Source organism: Gastrolobium bilobum, unplaced genomic scaffold, assembly GCF_033153095.1.
Source record: "Gastrolobium bilobum isolate Gb01-03AN ecotype WA unplaced genomic scaffold, APGP_CSIRO_Gbil_v1 utg42486, whole genome shotgun sequence".
Lineage (NCBI taxonomy): Eukaryota > Viridiplantae > Streptophyta > Magnoliopsida > Fabales > Fabaceae > Gastrolobium > Gastrolobium bilobum.
The window spans coordinates 71,194-90,028 of record NW_026899685.1 but is presented as its reverse complement, the minus strand read 5'-3'; the positions used below and the strand labels follow the sequence as shown (position 1 = coordinate 90,028).

At 32.7% G+C, this 18,835-nt stretch overlaps 1 protein-coding gene across 1 annotated transcript; it reads left to right on the top strand.

The window, feature by feature from the left end:
• The first annotated feature begins 12,556 nt into the window (after positions 1-12,556).
• On the top strand, positions 12,557-16,333 carry LOC133292566 (transcription factor bHLH155-like). Its single transcript, XM_061490988.1, has 10 exons — positions 12,557-12,666; positions 12,925-13,014; positions 13,187-13,283; positions 13,382-13,423; positions 13,668-13,727; positions 13,987-15,360; positions 15,504-15,605; positions 15,696-15,851; positions 15,954-16,086; positions 16,200-16,333. The coding sequence occupies exons 1-10, from the start codon at positions 12,557-12,559 to the stop codon at positions 16,331-16,333; spliced, it is 2,298 nt and encodes a 765-aa protein (XP_061346972.1).
• The last annotated feature ends 2,502 nt before the right edge of the window (positions 16,334-18,835 follow it).

Below are 18,835 nucleotides of genomic sequence, written 5' to 3'. Positions count from 1 at the left end.
CTACTATCACATAAAGAGTTAGAAGAGTGACAAGAGTATACCTCGGTATGTTCATCCTCTAGATTTGCCATTAAGCACAAGTTTGCCTTTTCACTACTTGAAGAGCTTGATGAACTTGATGAATCATCCGAGAATGCCATGTAGGCCTTCTTTTTCGTTTTGCCTTTACCTTTCTTGAACTTGCCGTTGTCATATTTATTCTTTTTATTAGGACAATCCTTTTGGAAGTGGCCTTCTTTTCCGCACTCAAAACAAGCATTGTTTGAGTTTGCATTGCTTGAATTGTTGTCTTTTCTTCTTTGGCCAACATCTCTTCTTCTTCTTTTGTTGAACTTCTTGTTGAAGAAATTGGTGAATGACTTGTTAAATTTTTTCACAAACATTGTCATTTCGTCGTCTTCACCGGAGCTTGAATCACTTGATGATGTATCAGTACTTTCCTTACTTTCCTTTGAATGAGATGATGATACCTTGAGAGCTATTCCCTTTTGTTTCTTCTTGTTAAGCTCACGGTTAGCCCTTCTGTTTAACTCCAACTCATATTCTTGAAGCTTTCCAAATAAGGTAGCTATTGACATTGTAGAGAGGTCTTTAGCTTCATAGATTGCCGAAGTCTTTGCATCCCATTCCTTAGTAAGACATCTCAGAATTTTGTTAACTAACAGTTCATCATCATGGAAAATATTTAAAGCATTCATTGAAGTAACTATATGCATAAAACGTTTTTGCATGTCAAATATAGATTCACCCTCATGCATCTCAAAGAGCTCAAACTCTCTAGATAATGCATTTTGTTTAGAACGCTTTACTTCACTAGTACCTTCATGAGTTGTTTCTAAAATAAGCCACATCTCACGTGCGGTCTTACATGAAGATACTCGGTAGTATTCGTCTTTGCCAAGTGCATTAACTATTAAGTTCTTTGCTTTTGAGTTGTATTGGGCTTTCTCTAATTCATCTCTAGTAAAATCTGTGTGTTTTTTAGGCACAGTTTTTCCATTGTCATCTAGTGTGGTTGGAGGCTGATATCCTTCCTCTACACTATACCAAATTTTAAGATCTACTGACTCAAGAAAAATCTGCATCCGAGTTTTCCAATAAGGATAATCAATCCCATTGAAAAATGGAGGACGGTTGGTTGAACCACCCTCAAGAGGAATATCCTGATGGAAAGAAGCCATAGGATCTTTAACTCTTTGGCAGATAGCCAATCACTCAGAGCACGTAGCTCTGATACCACTTGTTGGGCAAGTGGCTTCTTACACAGGACGCTTACGGAACACCTAGAGGGGGTGAATAGGTGTTCTAAACTTTTTCAAAATCATTTTAAATTCAGTAAACAATTACACAATTTTTCTTCAATCCCTATATGCCCAAAATAGTTTTTCGCAATGCTAAGAACAATGTAGTAATAGAAAGCGTACCTTAGCAATTTATAGAGTATAAACGCAGCAATTATAATAGAACTAGTGTAACTGTCAGTCTATAAACAAAATATTCGGAAATTAAATGAGAGACAATGGACACACGATATATCCTGGTTCACACCCACTAAGCCTAAGTAGGGTGCTACGTCCAGACTGAAGTAGCTGCAGATATTTTATTTATCACAAGTGTACCAGTTTTACAAACACTCGTCACACATGCAATCAAACAAGATATCAAAAATCTTCCTAGTGCCTACACTGCTCCAAGCTCAGAGAATACTCTCAAGCCGAACCTAAGGAGTTCACCAACTCCTCTCACACAAGACCTCCACTCTCCCTAGTGGATTCTTGAGGCTTCAGGCCTTGAGACACACTCTCAAGCCAAGCACAAGGTCGCCAACCCACTCGGTTGCACCCACACACCTAGGACAGATTTACAGCACACAACTACTCCACTTTAACAACCAATACAATATCTCATATTTATAACAGGAAATTTTTCAACCTATTACAATGTCCTATCACACTTGATATATCAAATAAAGCACAATAACAAGCTCCAAAAATGATATGATGTATGCAGAAAATTTAGAGCACAAGTATGTGTATCACAAACTATAAATTTTCAGCAATAAGGAACTTGTATTTATTTATATCAAGTATCAAAATGATAGACACTAAAAATTCTGATTTAAAAAGAAATTATCACATTATATTCAGAAAAATCAGAATTGTAATTTCTCTCAAAATTTCACAAAAAATTCAGAATCAGTTCTAGATAAATCTTTTATTGATAAACCACAAGAAATCTGAGTTTTAATCAAAATATATCTCAATTAAAACAGAAAATTCAGATTTAATATTTCAACAATAAAATTCCTAGAACAATTCAAGATTAGGTTTCTAAACAATAAATCCCAAACAAAAATCTGAATTAAACACAATATGCTTCAATGAAATCAGAAATTCAGATTTAACATTCTTAACCAAAATTCTTCAAGATTTCAGAATATAGGGTTCAAATAGAAATATTAACCAAGAATATGAGTAGATTAGAGTTTACCAAAATGAAGCCCCAAAAATTTTGTTTAATTTGCTCCCTCAAGAAAACCCCAACATTCAGTATCAATCATAGAAGTGTAGGTCTTATTCTTGATGGACTTTTAGCTTTTGCAGATTTTTCACTCTTGGAGATGCACGCACAAAATCTCAGTTTCTCCGGTTCAAAGGCACGAAGAAGATAACTATGCATAATCGCTTTTCACCGTGTTCAGAGACGCTCTCTGTTTGTGATTTCTGAAACTTGCTTTTTCTTTCTAAATCTTGTTTTTGCGCAGAGAGAGAGAGAGAGGAGGAAAATTTGTAAGAGTGACGATGATGCTTTTTCTTTTTGTTTTATTACACTCTTTTTATATTGCTTAGTATCTTCTTAAGAGAACCCACGTGACGTGAAGTTTTCGTATATCTTTTCAATTGGTAAAGCCACTTTTTCTTATTATATTATATTTAAGAAAACTGAATTTGAAAAGCTAATCCACGTGAATGCAAAGCCTTACCTGAATACTTTCATTATTACTTTTTCCAAATAGCTTTCCTTGATTGCTTTCCTTATTACTTTTTCGAAAAGCTAACGTCCTTTTTCATTTTAGTTATATTAAATGATTTAGTTTTATTATAGTTTTAAAACATGTTTTTATCAAAATCAAAATCATTATTATTTATTATGAAATTAGCATGAAATGCAATAATATGTATTGGCATGCAATGAAGCTTGGAATCATGCTTAATGATATATCTAATGTGTTACAAAAAATCTAAAATACCTAATCACTTGTATCTTCACACTCCATCTTCAATTTGAGACTTCTTATAAATCCTTTGTCATCATCAAAATATATATTCCATATTCCATAATGCATAGGAGGTCTTCAATCTCCCCCTTTTTGATGATGGCAATTTAAACTCAAATTGAAACAAGTAAGGGTTAGTAGCATAAGATATTTAAATCATGTAATCACATACTCCCCCTTTTTTTATGATGGCAATATATACTCAAATTGAGACAAATAAAATGATTAGTAGCAAAGGTTAGATAACATGTAATATATCAACTTTAAAATTTAATTAAGCTCCCCCTATCAATATGCATAAGCTCAATTTGACATTCTTTTATCATATTTTCTCCCCCTTTGACATTATCAAAAATAATAGTAGCATGAGATAAAACAAAGCATATTATAAGGCATAATGACTAAAGACATGTTATAAGGCATGAATGTGCATGTATTAAGAAGACGGATCAAATAAGCCTAATTCCATACGCAATCTTTCATAGGTATCTCTAGGTAATGGCTTTGTAAAAATATCCGCTAATTGTTTAGTTGTATCAACAAAATTAATTTCAACATCTCTTTTACTAACATGATCACGAATGAAATGATGACGAATATCAATATGTTTAGTACGTGAATGCTGAATGGGATTCTTAGTTAGGTTAATAGCACTTGTGTTATCACAAAAGATGGGAACAGTCTCAAGTTTCAAACCATAGTCCAGAAGTTGTTGCTTCATCCAAAGAACTTGGGCAACACAACTACCTGCAGCTATATACTCTGCTTCCGCAGTGGATAGAGCTACACTAGCTTGCTTCTTACTATGCCAAGAAACTAAAGCGTTTCCAAACAAATGACATGTGCCACTCGTGCTCTTCCTATCCAACTTACATCAGATAATTCAACACATTTAGCACATGGAATAGTGGAAGGGGGATTCACATCATCACATGATCCAACAAGACAATTCATAAAAAGATTTTCATTTTTAAGATCTTCATTGTCTTTCATTAGATCATTTACAATGGTTGTTAAGCTATCAACATTGTTTTGCAAGTTATTTTTCTCCTTTTTAATTTTCTCAACCTTAGAGGTTAATTTTTCATTCTCAACTTGCAAACATTTATAAGCATATAATAGATCATCATAAGATGGACCAATCATAGAAGAAGTATCACATGAATTAGTGTCACACATAGAGTTAGAATTATTACATGAACTACTATCACATAAAGAGTTAGAAGAGTGACAAGAGTATACCTCGGTATGTTCATCCTCTAGATTTGCCATTAAGCACAAGTTTGCCTTTTCACTACTTGAAGAGCTTGATGAACTTGATGAATCATCCGAGAATGCCATGTAGGCCTTCTTTTTCGTTTTGCCTTTACCTTTCTTGAACTTGCCGTTGTCATATTTATTCTTTTTATTAGGACAATCCTTTTGGAAGTGGCCTTCTTTTCCGCACTCAAAACAAGCATTGTTTGAGTTTGCATTGCTTGAATTGTTGTCTTTTCTTCTTTGGCCAACATCTCTTCTTCTTCTTTTGTTGAACTTCTTGTTGAAGAAATTGGTGAATGACTTGTTAAATTTTTTCACAAACATTGTCATTTCGTCGTCTTCACCGGAGCTTGAATCACTTGATGATGTATCAGTACTTTCCTTACTTTCCTTTGAATGAGATGATGATACCTTGAGAGCTATTCCCTTTTGTTTCTTCTTGTTAAGCTCACGGTTAGCCCTTCTGTTTAACTCCAACTCATATTCTTGAAGCTTTCCAAATAAGGTAGCTATTGACATTGTAGAGAGGTCTTTAGCTTCATAGATTGCCGAAGTCTTTGCATCCCATTCCTTAGTAAGACATCTCAGAATTTTGTTAACTAACAGTTCATCATCATGGAAAATATTTAAAGCATTCATTGAAGTAACTATATGCATAAAACGTTTTTGCATGTCAAATATAGATTCACCCTCATGCATCTCAAAGAGCTCAAACTCTCTAGATAATGCATTTTGTTTAGAACGCTTTACTTCACTAGTACCTTCATGAGTTGTTTCTAAAATAAGCCACATCTCACGTGCGGTCTTACATGAAGATACTCGGTAGTATTCGTCTTTGCCAAGTGCATTAACTATTAAGTTCTTTGCTTTTGAGTTGTATTGGGCTTTCTCTAATTCATCTCTAGTAAAATCTGTGTGTTTTTTAGGCACAGTTTTTCCATTGTCATCTAGTGTGGTTGGAGGCTGATATCCTTCCTCTACACTATACCAAATTTTAAGATCTACTGACTCAAGAAAAATCTGCATCCGAGTTTTCCAATAAGGATAATCAATCCCATTGAAAAATGGAGGACGGTTGGTTGAACCACCCTCAAGAGGAATATCCTGATGGAAAGAAGCCATAGGATCTTTAACTCTTTGGCAGATAGCCAATCACTCAGAGCACGTAGCTCTGATACCACTTGTTGGGCAAGTGGCTTCTTACACAGGACGCTTACGGAACACCTAGAGGGGGTGAATAGGTGTTCTAAACTTTTTCAAAATCATTTTAAATTCAGTAAACAATTACACAATTTTTCTTCAATCCCTATATGCCCAAAATAGTTTTTCGCAATGCTAAGAACAATGTAGTAATAGAAAGCGTACCTTAGCAATTTATAGAGTATAAACGCAGCAATTATAATAGAACTAGTGTAACTGTCAGTCTATAAACAAAATATTCGGAAATTAAATGAGAGACAATGGACACACGATATATCCTGGTTCACACCCACTAAGCCTAAGTAGGGTGCTACGTCCAGACTGAAGTAGCTGCAGATATTTTATTTATCACAAGTGTACCAGTTTTACAAACACTCGTCACACATGCAATCAAACAAGATATCAAAAATCTTCCTAGTGCCTACACTGCTCCAAGCTCAGAGAATACTCTCAAGCCGAACCTAAGGAGTTCACCAACTCCTCTCACACAAGACCTCCACTCTCCCTAGTGGATTCTTGAGGCTTCAGGCCTTGAGACACACTCTCAAGCCAAGCACAAGGTCGCCAACCCACTCGGTTGCACCCACACACCTAGGACAGATTTACAGCACACAACTACTCCACTTTAACAACCAATACAATATCTCATATTTATAACAGGAAATTTTTCAACCTATTACAATGTCCTATCACACTTGATATATCAAATAAAGCACAATAACAAGCTCCAAAAATGATATGATGTATGCAGAAAATTTAGAGCACAAGTATGTGTATCACAAACTATAAATTTTCAGCAATAAGGAACTTGTATTTATTTATATCAAGTATCAAAATGATAGACACTAAAAATTCTGATTTAAAAAGAAATTATCACATTATATTCAGAAAAATCAGAATTGTAATTTCTCTCAAAATTTCACAAAAAATTCAGAATCAGTTCTAGATAAATCTTTTATTGATAAACCACAAGAAATCTGAGTTTTAATCAAAATATATCTCAATTAAAACAGAAAATTCAGATTTAATATTTCAACAATAAAATTCCTAGAACAATTCAAGATTAGGTTTCTAAACAATAAATCCCAAACAAAAATCTGAATTAAACACAATATGCTTCAATGAAATCAGAAATTCAGATTTAACATTCTTAACCAAAATTCTTCAAGATTTCAGAATATAGGGTTCAAATAGAAATATTAACCAAGAATATGAGTAGATTAGAGTTTACCAAAATGAAGCCCCAAAAATTTTGTTTAATTTGCTCCCTCAAGAAAACCCCAACATTCAGTATCAATCATAGAAGTGTAGGTCTTATTCTTGATGGACTTTTAGCTTTTGCAGATTTTTCACTCTTGGAGATGCACGCACAAAATCTCAGTTTCTCCGGTTCAAAGGCACGAAGAAGATAACTATGCATAATCGCTTTTCACCGTGTTCAGAGACGCTCTCTGTTTGTGATTTCTGAAACTTGCTTTTTCTTTCTAAATCTTGTTTTTGCGCAGAGAGAGAGAGAGGAGGAAAATTTGTAAGAGTGATGATGATGCTTTTTCTTTTTGTTTTATTACACTCTTTTTATATTGCTTAGTATCTTCTTAAGAGAACCCACGTGACGTGAAGTTTTCGTATATCTTTTCAATTGGTAAAGCCACTTTTTCTTATTATATTATATTTAAGAAAACTGAATTTGAAAAGCTAATCCACGTGAATGCAAAGCCTTACCTGAATACTTTCATTATTACTTTTTCCAAATAGCTTTCCTTGATTGCTTTCCTTATTACTTTTTCGAAAAGCTAACGTCCTTTTTCATTTTAGTTATATTAAATGATTTAGTTTTATTATAGTTTTAAAACATGTTTTTATCAAAATCAAAATCATTATTATTTATTATGAAATTAGCATGATATGCAATAATATGTATTGGCATGCAATGGAGCTTGGAATCATGCTTAATGATATATCTAATGTGTTACAAAAAATCTAAAATACCTAATCACTTGTATCTTCACACTCCATCTTCAATTTGAGACTTCTTATAAATCCTTTGTCATCATCAAAATATATATTCCATATTCCATAATGCATAGGAGGTCTTCATATTTATCTTGATTCATTTAAGGAAAAACTTCATTTTCACCTATTGTGATTTTGTGATTTATCATTTGATTCCTGTGGTTTTAAACTTATCAATTAGATTCACTGTGCTGAGATATTTTGCCATTCAACCCCATATGGTTTTAAATTTTCACTTAGACCCTTTCTGGTTACAAAAAATTTCACTTAGACACCTTGTGGTTTAAAAATAAATATTTAAAAAAATAAATTTTTAAAATAAATTTTCTCTCTTTTTTATTTTATATCCTTATGTAATCAATGCATTTATGGTTTAAAAATATTTCATGTTATTTATTCTGAAATTAATTTATAAATTATCTTAATTTTTTAAAATATATTTGAAATTAAAAAAATATTATTTAAGAAAAATTAAATATGTATTATCAAAATAAGATATTTACTTTCTTTAGATAATTTTATAGCGATATCGGGTAAAAAATAGATGAAATAAAATAATATTTGATTTGAATTTATTTTCTTGATAAAAATAAGTGATTTTTTTTTTTAAAAAAAACTATTTTTTAACCCTAAATGCATTAGGTGAGAATATAAAATAAAAAAGAGAATATTTATTTTAAATTTTTTTTTTTAATTTTTTAATTTTCGTAACCACAAGGAATTTAAGTGAAAATTTTTCTAACCACAAGGTATCTAAGTGAAAGTTTGAAACCACGAGCGGTTAAATGATAAATTTTTTAAGCACAATGGGTCTAAGTGATAAATTTAAAACCACAAGGGGTCAAATGATAAATCACAAAATCACAGTGGGTGAAAATGAAGTTTTTCCTTTATTTAATGTGGACTACATCCAATAATATTTTATTATATTCTTCTCACCACACTCCTTACTAAGCTTTCGATTACAAGAGAAATATAAATAGATTTAGAAACACTAAGTAACAATAGTTATCTATGAGCTTAAGCGCAAATCACTGAAAAAATAAAATAAACCTAAGACTCATAATAGCACCAGCCCTCAGCAATCCTCAATTAACTTTTTCTCACGAGATAAGAGAAAAATCCAACGACATTACCAACTAATAAAGAGTATGTCAGAGAAAATATTCAAATAATAATTTTAGGATTTTTTTTTTGTTTTCAACGTAGTTAAGTTATTTACATTAGACTCAAAACGACGTCATTTTTCGGCAAAAATTATGATATTTTTGTAATTATAATTTATTTCAAAGTTACAATAATTTTTTTTATTATAATTTTTTAATTTTTCAACCCAAAACGATGTTATTTTGAAAGTGAACGTAGATAACTTATCTACATTCATTATAAAAAAAATTAAAACCATAATTTTATTATCAAAACTTGCAATATCCACTAGTTAAATGACAAAGAATAATAATGGAGTGAAATGATAATTTAGTCAAAAGTAAATATATTTCTAAAAAAGATCAAAAAAGAGAGAGAAAGAAACATGGTGGGAAATTCAAAAAAGAAAAATACAATAACATATGCCACCGTGGGTAAAGAGAACATGACACGATAATAACTAACAATAATAGTTCCTGTATTATATTCCCTTGGAAAAGGGTGTATTGCCCTTTTCTAAAAAGCATGCTTTCCACAAAGATAAAAGTTAAAGATTAGACCCCGTATTGGAATTTTTTTTTTCTTTTCAAATGTTACATTTTTTAAATAAAAAATTCTTTTCATTTTATATGTGTTTGTTTTTTTAAAACAAAAGTAGTAAAAAAAAATCATAAACTTATTTTTTTCAAATCTAATTTTTTTTTGCTTCTGATATTCTAAAAAACAAAAGTTATAAGGGAAATGTTTTTTTTTTTAAAATTTTCCTTAATTCTAACAAATCTCATCTCACTTAATATTATCACGAACACTTCTTCCATTATAATTGTTATTGTTACCATCACCATTACCACCGTACATTGCTATCACTGTCATCACTATCATCGTCACTATCACCCCGCCACCACCTATATCACCGTTGTCGTCGCTACCATCATCTTATCTCCTTCACCCTGCTATCGTAGCCACTACCACCACATCTGACACTACTAAATTTGCTCTCATAAATTATTTTCACATATCTTTTTCAATAATTGTATACATAAAAAATATTTTTAAATTTTAACATTTAAATAATATATGTATTTAACAATATTTTTCGCATACTATATGTAAATGCAAAATAACTTTATCTTTAAAAAAAAATCCTTATAAAAAAATAATGTTTTTTCTTTTTTAAAAGCTCATTCAATCCGGACCTTACTAAGCTGAATTTGAAATTTGACATATTATCATTCAATTGAAAGGGTTCGACTAAATCTTCGTAGTTCCTTTAGTTCATGATGTGTAGGACTTTCTTTTGAATTGGATGCAAGGACACCAATCATAATTCTTGCTTAATGAAGCAAACCTCTTTCTTTTAATTTTTAAAGCAAAAGGAGGAAAGCTAGCTGAAGATCATAGAAGCCAATGAACAAGCTGAATATATCTCCTGTAAATTTGTGTAGTCATATGGATCATGAAAGCCAATATAAACCTTTTGCCAAATGCGAACACAAATACATCAATCCAACTTATGTATCAAGCATGAAGTCGTGGGAAAATGTCCTTTTTAGAACTATTCATGTTGCTTTTGTTCATTCGTCGATCTTCATTGATTGAAAATCATAGGGTCTTTGAAATCAGCAATACGTCATTTCATATGCTGTACTTAATTAGAATTTAGCAGCTCCATTTTATTTAATTTTCTTTAGGCTTTGGTGGTGGGATGTTTGTGTATCATAAAAGACGAGGAAGGCAAAGAAGAAAGCACAAATGATTGCAAGACGCCAAGTTCCCTAGCTATTATGATTGTTCTTCGCATTGCAAATGAAAGCCTTCTTTTTCTCGGATAACAAAGGCTTATAATTTTGTCCCCTACAGCCACCACACGCTTCATCATAGCTGCTGAGTGCTGAGTGGTTAGCTACGGCATCCAAAAGTTCTACTCATTTTATTAGAATACATAAAAATTATTTATTAATATTTTTTTTTGCAATACATTTATTAATATTAGAATGCTTTGCTTCAAATCGATATCAATGAATCATAAATGTACATAAAGAGAAATAAATGTCAACCTTTACACATTTATATCACTCGGTTATTTTGCATAAAAAAGTTTTAATTAATCAAATCACAATTTTATAATAAATTATTCTATAAATCATGGCAATTAAATTTTAAAATTTTGTAAGCCACTAGGATTGGTATGAGTAGTTTGTATATATGAGGTTATAGATTCGAACTTAAATGCCACTATTATATTTAAAAACAAGGTAGTTTGTTATATATATATATATATATATATATATATATATATATATATATATATATATAAATCATAATTTGGTTAAAAAATATAAGAAAATTTCACACAGTGCTTTAAAGTTTAAACTTACGTGTGCACAATATCTATACCTTATAAAGTTGAGCTTTAATCTTTTTAATTCGAAGCCGATTAACAATGCAATGGTAACTATTTTTTTTAGTTAAAAGTTTAGGTAGAGTTATATACCGATATTTCACCGGGCCAGATACTCCCAATTTTTTTTGAATATTTCTGAGAAGGTTTATAGATGTCTCACAAAAAAATTCTCATATCAACCTGCGAGATTCAAATTCACATCTTTATAAAATATGGAACTAGTCCTTAACCAAATGTGACTTTACAGCAAGGCGAGAAACAATGAAGAGGAATCAGAAGATTCCCCTTTGCCTAGGAACTAGAAAGCGACGGGACCACTGCTCAGTAATATAGCCCAATTATTTTTATAGTTATACTACGTTCTAGTTTTCCCCGCAAAACAATAGGAAAAAAAAATAAAATTGCAGAAGAATACATATATCAGCGTTATCAGCATTCGTGGCTAGTTCAGCCAATCATTCGCGGGGCGCAAGGTCAATAATACATACGCAATAACACACACACACACATCACTAATTAATTATGATTATGGTATGGACAACTTTTCCCATTTAGAAGAGAAGATGCCGAAATTCGATGCACGTAAATTATAATTATTGTCATTCAATCTTATTAATTATGAAGAATTATGACATAATTACGAGCATAAATTAAAACTTTCAATTCTACCATCCATGCGTATCTGCTTGATAAAAAAACAATGACGACCACATCTTTTCTGCATTTAATTTCATGATACATTAATGTTCCATTTTTATTCACCCGATACTCATAGTATTATATCTGTAGGTGTATACGTCGCCATAATTTTATATATATAAATCCTTGATTCGCCTTACTTTAATAATCCAATTTATGTTGGTATCAAGAGGAAACCAAATCAGTCCTATTTCTTTTTGGCAATGAATGAGCGAATATATGAAATTATGAACCATTACAAGCACATGATATAAATAATAAAAGTAAAAGTTTCCTAATATTTGTAGGCAGTGAGTGACCGACCAAGGTGGGAGAGTGGGGCCCGTAGTGGGGAAGTTATATATGTATATGCTTTTAGATTTGATTGGAAGTGAGGAGAATCCAAACCTGACAACATATTTGTTCAGAGTTTACCTTTCCTGTCACACTTGACATGTTTGATCTTGTTAAGTAAATATTCGTGTACTGGCTTCAATTCACCAATTTATGTTCTGATATATATAGGCTATAGTTGAACAACATCATCACGTTCGTGTATTAGTTAGTGGCAAATAGTAATGGCAATGGCAATGCCTCTTACTCTAAGGCATAAGCTCAAGACTCTTTGTACTTGTGGGGATGGCTGGTCTTACGCCATTTTCTGGCGCTTCAATCCACAAAATTCCTTGTAAGCTTCCTTTTCCATTCTCTTCTATTATTTCAATTATGCTTCTATCTTTGTGTTTTTTTTTTTTTTTTTTCTCCCTTGGTAGTGGCTACTGGGAAGTAGAAACGTTTCTTCTTCCATCGAAAAAATACTGAAAACATTGAGTTGTTGAACTGTCATATTTCAGTTATACTTGTTCTATAGTAGTAAGGAATGCTTTAACATTTCACTGTCATTTGACCTTTCTCACCGTAGATTGCATGTTTGAAATTCTCGTAGGATGTTGAGTGTGGAAGAAGCATACTATGAAGAGCAATTGGGAGAAGAGATTACCAACATGCTTCCACAGGTCCACTTGTTGGGCGAAGGGTACGTTTCTATAACCTCTTAATTTTAACCCAAGTGTGGCTGTTAAACTTTGCAAATTTCATCTTCATCCAAGAGATTCATTTTAAGTAACTAAGTGCAAAATCAAAATGCATATACAGTATACGTATCAATGAAACACAAAAGGCTGATACAGTTGCCATGTCCTCTGTAGAATTATTAGTGAAGCTGCTTTCACGGGCAAGCACAGTTGGGTGCACTCAGATGGTCAAACCCAAGAATGGAATTTGACTGGGAAGAATATTTATGAGGTATTGTTTTCAACTGTTGAGTTGGTACCATAAATTTCAAGTTTCAAGCACACTTGTTTTTTTGTGCACATATTGAAAATTCCCTTTTCTTTCTGCAGGATGATTCTGGATTGCATCAACAATTATCCTATGGGATAAAGGTAATACAAATCTTCAAGAAGGAAAGTGTATTCGAAAATTGAAGTTCCAACCTTCGTGTATTTTCAGATTCCTTCCCTTCAAACATTTCTGTACCAATGCTCAAATATAATTATTTTGGTTAAAGTTACCAAGATCACGAGTAATAAATGTCTCAGTACTAATTAAATGAAGTATGCTTATCTGATTATCCTTCTTCTGTAAAGCCGTGAGCAATGTATATTGATGAACAGTTCTGAATTGTAGACAATGGTGATCATACCTGTCAAAGATTTGGGAGTTGTACAGTTTGGATCGAAAAAGAAGGTTAGTATCGTGAAAGAAAATGAATTTATGACATCATGCATAAATAGATTAGTGTGGACAAGTTTTATCATGATATGATGAGATCATGCACATGGCGTCCTGATTTGTGTACTAACTTTGAATTGATAGATAAGGTATTTACCATAGAGGTTTAAATATGATGATTTTTACTAGATCAAATTTATTATTGGTCCTCAATGTTTATCTACACAGATGCATATCTGAGTGCTAATGTATCATAATACTTTCATTGCTACAGATTTTGGAGAGAATGGAGTTTTTGGATCAAACACTAAGCTTACTCATGGAGACAGATAATATGGGTATGCTTGACGTGTCAGGAAATGCAGTTTCATCTCTGGATTGTGAAAATTATGACCTAAATGGGTTGTTGGCTTCCGTTTCTTCTGAAAATTCATATGATTGGAATCTCAACTATGCTCATAATGAAAACTCTGAAGAGCTATTGAGAAAGGTTTATTCTTCTGTAAATCCAAACGATCCCTTCCCATCCCAATATAAGATTTACGAAGAAGGAATGACTTCATTGGGAGTAGATTCTTCCTGTCTTGGTGACCAATTGAATGGCACCACAGAAGCTCAAGTTGTATTATCAGATTGGGATAGTACAGATGTGCTTTTGAAGCCTAACTCTTCTATGGACAGCTTAATTCCCCAAAACTCCAGTTTTGGTGCATGGAATGATGAAGCATCTTCTTTTGATTTGTTGGGGGAACAATTGTTATCTGAAATAAGGACACAAGAAGCTTCAGATATGTGTTCTACAGAAGAAAATGCGTTTGCTAGTAGCACTAGCAAACTTCTAGTTCAGGATTCAGTATTGACCTCATTGGACAAAATGAACAGAGGGTCATTTCAAGACAAGTTACGAAATTCATTAGATAACCAACCTCAATCCATGGATGATGTTTGCCAGTGGTTTGCTGCTTCTCCAGAAGATAGCATCTGCAGAACAGTAAATACATTGGACAACAACAACCATGACTTTGAAAATAGTCTCTTGGATGGCATGGAACTTGATTTCAACTGTGATCAAGATGATAAATGGTGGGAGAATATACTTACACCAGGGGTGAACGCTGCTATTGATACTGGCTTTTCTAAATGCATATCAGAGTTGAATATTGGTTCACACTCTAGCACCCAACAGCGATTGTTCTCACAGTTAGGAAATGAACAGCTTTTGAGTGGTGAAGCAAATTACAATACTTCTAACAGTTTTGGTTTTGAGAATGAGTTATTATCACCCAATAAGAGGCAGATGTTAGAATTTCCACCAGTGAATGCAAGCCCATTACACTTTGCAAACCTTGCTGGGGCTGAGGCTAGAGCAAACTTGATGCAGCCCGTTTCTGACTTGTACAAGACAAACAATTCTTTAAGCAAGAAAGATACATTCCCAAAATCAGAAGTAGGCATGCGGATTGATGATAGCCATAGCATTAATATTGGGAAGGCTGTTCCAGGACACTTTGAAAAGCCCAAGGAACCCACAAAGGCCAACAAGAGGAGGGCTAAGCCCGGGAAGAGTACTCGACCACGACCCAAAGATCGCCAACAGATCCAAGACTGCATTAAAGAGTTGAGAAAAATCATCCCCAATGGTGAAAAGGTAATATTTCCTCTATATGTGATGCAAAATTTTCAATTTCATAAATTTTTTCCCCCTATTCAACCTTTGTGATTTGTGACATTATTTATTCATAAGAATGCTTTGATAGTAATATGTTGACAAATGTTTTTCTGATTTAACAGTGTAGCATTGATTCTTTGTTAGACCGAACCACCGCATACATGCATTTCTTACAAAATATGACCAAGTATGCAGACAGGATGCAGGAACCGAATGAGCCAAAGGTAACCAATCAAACTATTTTTCAACAAATTTAAAAGAAAAAAAATTGATCAGTTAGTATCTGATATGATTGGATTTGCTTGGATATTTAGCTTATTGACCAGCCAAATGGAGTGGTTCGAAGAGAAAGTAGTGCGGGAGATAGCAAAAACTGTGGTGTTACATGTGCATTTGAAGTAGCATCCGAAACAATGATATGTCCAATTATAGTTGAGGATATGAGCCCACCTGGCCAAATGCTTATAGAGGTAAGATTAATTAGTAATTAGAATGTATGTTTTAAGTATCATCTTCTATCCTTTTTTGATTATCTATGCCACAGTGAATTCATTTGCATTGCTTTGTTGCAGATGCTTTGTGAGGAGCAGGGTTTCTTCCTTGAGTTAGTTGACAAAATTCGGGATGATTTTGGGTTGAACATCTTGAAAGCAAAGATGGAAATTAGGAAGAACAAACTATGGGCACGCTTTATTGTTGAGGTAAATCAAATATTTGAATGCAATATTAAAAATTCAACATTTAATGGTGGCATATGTGATTGCAATTTTCTATTCATCTTTTAACTTCTGTCAAAATTCTGGTTTGCATTTTGTGACAGCCACAGGCAAATAGATACGTGACAAGGATACATGTATTTTGGTCCCTCACCCTTCTTCTCCAGCAAACAAACACCTCTGGAATGGATTCTGCTAATAAGCATTGCAATGTTATGGATGCCAATATTTCTTAAGTGGACAATTGCAAGAAAATAGTGATGCCACTAATCATTGCCATGACAGAGGCACTTGAGTGATTAATATTTCAGAAATACCTTGAGCACGTAAGGTTCTCGAAGTGTAATGATATATCAAAATTTAGAAATGTATCCTAGTTTGGAAATCTTTTTCTGATTAAATGTGTGTTGTGTTAATTGAATTACCATTTTGGGAGCAATTCTACTACTCATTTCCATTGGACTTCTTTAAGCATGATTAGTTATTTATTTTGCAGATAATTATAAAAAGAAGAAAAGAAAAGAAAGAAAAAGGCTTTGTTGAATTAGCCCAACAACAAAGAAGGAGAGGGGGAAAAGAAGGCAGAAGCAAAAGCAAAACATAGAAAAAGACAAAAATTCAAAAAGCAACTTTTTTCTTGCAACAAATGACCGCCCCAACAAAGAGAAAATATTGGATAAGAGAAAGTGGAGGAAAACACACACTTAGAAGGGGCAAAAAGAAAAAAAGAGAATGAGAAAAAAAAAAAAATGAAATCAAGGCCATTGATCTTACGAGAGAAATTGCAAGGTAGTACTCTAACGAGGAAAATTTTGTACGAGAGACTAAAACTAAGCAAATCTGAGTAAAATTTTAATATTATTTCAAAGTGCTTGGTAAGCTCATTTATTATGGAACTGGAAAAAAGTATGCTTAACTTGTTTTCTTTATCTTAATTCATTTCGTAGTAATCCGTGTTAATTTCAATTTATTTAAAGTATCTGTTGAATATCAATAAAACTCAAAATCATTTACCATTCTGCAATTTAAAGTTTAATACACTTGTCTAAATCTTCGCTTAAGGTTCTGATAAATTTCGCTCCATTACTCTGTTCATAATTCGGTTTTACAATTTTTCTTAAGCAAAAACGATAATTTGAAAAAAGAGGATTACCATCCCATTTACGCAGGTCCTAGAAACAGGATCCGTGTGTAATTAGATGATAATTTAGGATACACTTAGCAAAAACTGTAGATGATTTTCGTGTCCAAGTGAACTAAGGAAGAGGCTGTGTGAGTAATGAAATCTGAGGTGCAAAACCATTTATAATGAAATTGCGTACATGAGTGGTTCTTTGTTATTTTGTTGACTGTGACACAGTTGCAGCTTCTTCTCTAGAGTTAACTAGGGAAATTCAAGGTTTATCATGTCAACTGATGTTTCTATGCACCAAAACTTGGAGTGATCAATAATGAGCACCCACGTAGGCAGGCATATTTGGAGATGCTATTACATCTTCAAGGACTTATTGTTAGATTCCTATGTGTCCATGAAATTTAGATGACAAATAAAATAATTGGAATGGTATATCTCAATTGATCTCAAGTGCCAAATATAATCTAATTCATCAGCATGCACCAAGTAGATTTCCTGTTATAGTAGCAATTATTAGGTTGTAGCATGGTTGATTTGCAATTCCTTTATCAAAAATTAAAAACTGTATGACATGATGAGATGATGGCTCATCCGCATAATTCCGGACACATGCTTTGTACGAATAGTTAACTAAAGCAGGATGCATAAAGTTATGTTGCTGCAACCGACAATTTTAAACCTTGGTTAATACTAAATTAGGACCGGAAGAAAACGGTGACCCAAAACAACTTTTGATAGTTGGATAGGCTTTTCAAAAAGAGTGCACTAGAACGGAGTAGGAGCTAGATAAGTGATCTATAATATGTCATTCCAAAATGTTATCAGAAGAGACCAATTTTGAGAGTCCCCATTTTAAATTCAACAACTCTCATTTATCTAAAAATGTTAAAGCTTTTAAAATTGAAGGTCCTACTCATGACCTAATTCATTGATTTAATGTATATGGATCTTATTCCTATTTCCTAACTTTCTTATCCACAATAGACAGCAGAGCGAGGCATCTAATCAACGAGCCACTAAGAATCAGGCGATGGCTGTGTGCGGTACAACACGCTAGCAATGCTAGATATGGTGGCCCAAGTCACTATGCTGCTATGAGATTCTACAAGTTGCTGCCCCAAATTCTGGTTTTAGGTCAAGACTAAAGAAAAAACGTAATGAATTAGCATTTAATATATGCAAGTGCCTCATGACTTGCACATTTATTTAATCCACAAGTTGATGCGTTTTTAATTCATCCCGAAAATTCAATGCATGCTTTTTCCAGTAATTAAAATTTAAAAGGGTAAACATAAAACAAGAATAAGAGTAGCCATCTCGAGATTTTTGTATCACTCTCTAGTTGCAATCTTATATTAAAATAACAAACATATACAGATGATTCTATATTTTGTTGCCTATTTGATTTATAGCAAAAAAGAGAAAATAAATAAATGAATACACAAATTAGTTAGTACAAGAAATACCTTGTGTGCTTTTAGTTCGTTAAAGTTTGGTTATATATAAAACAGTCCTTGAATTTTCGTAAGTATAAAAGTTTGGTTATGTATAAAAGTTTGGCTATATAGTTAAGTTAAACTTGCAAAATCAGTTGATTTTTCAA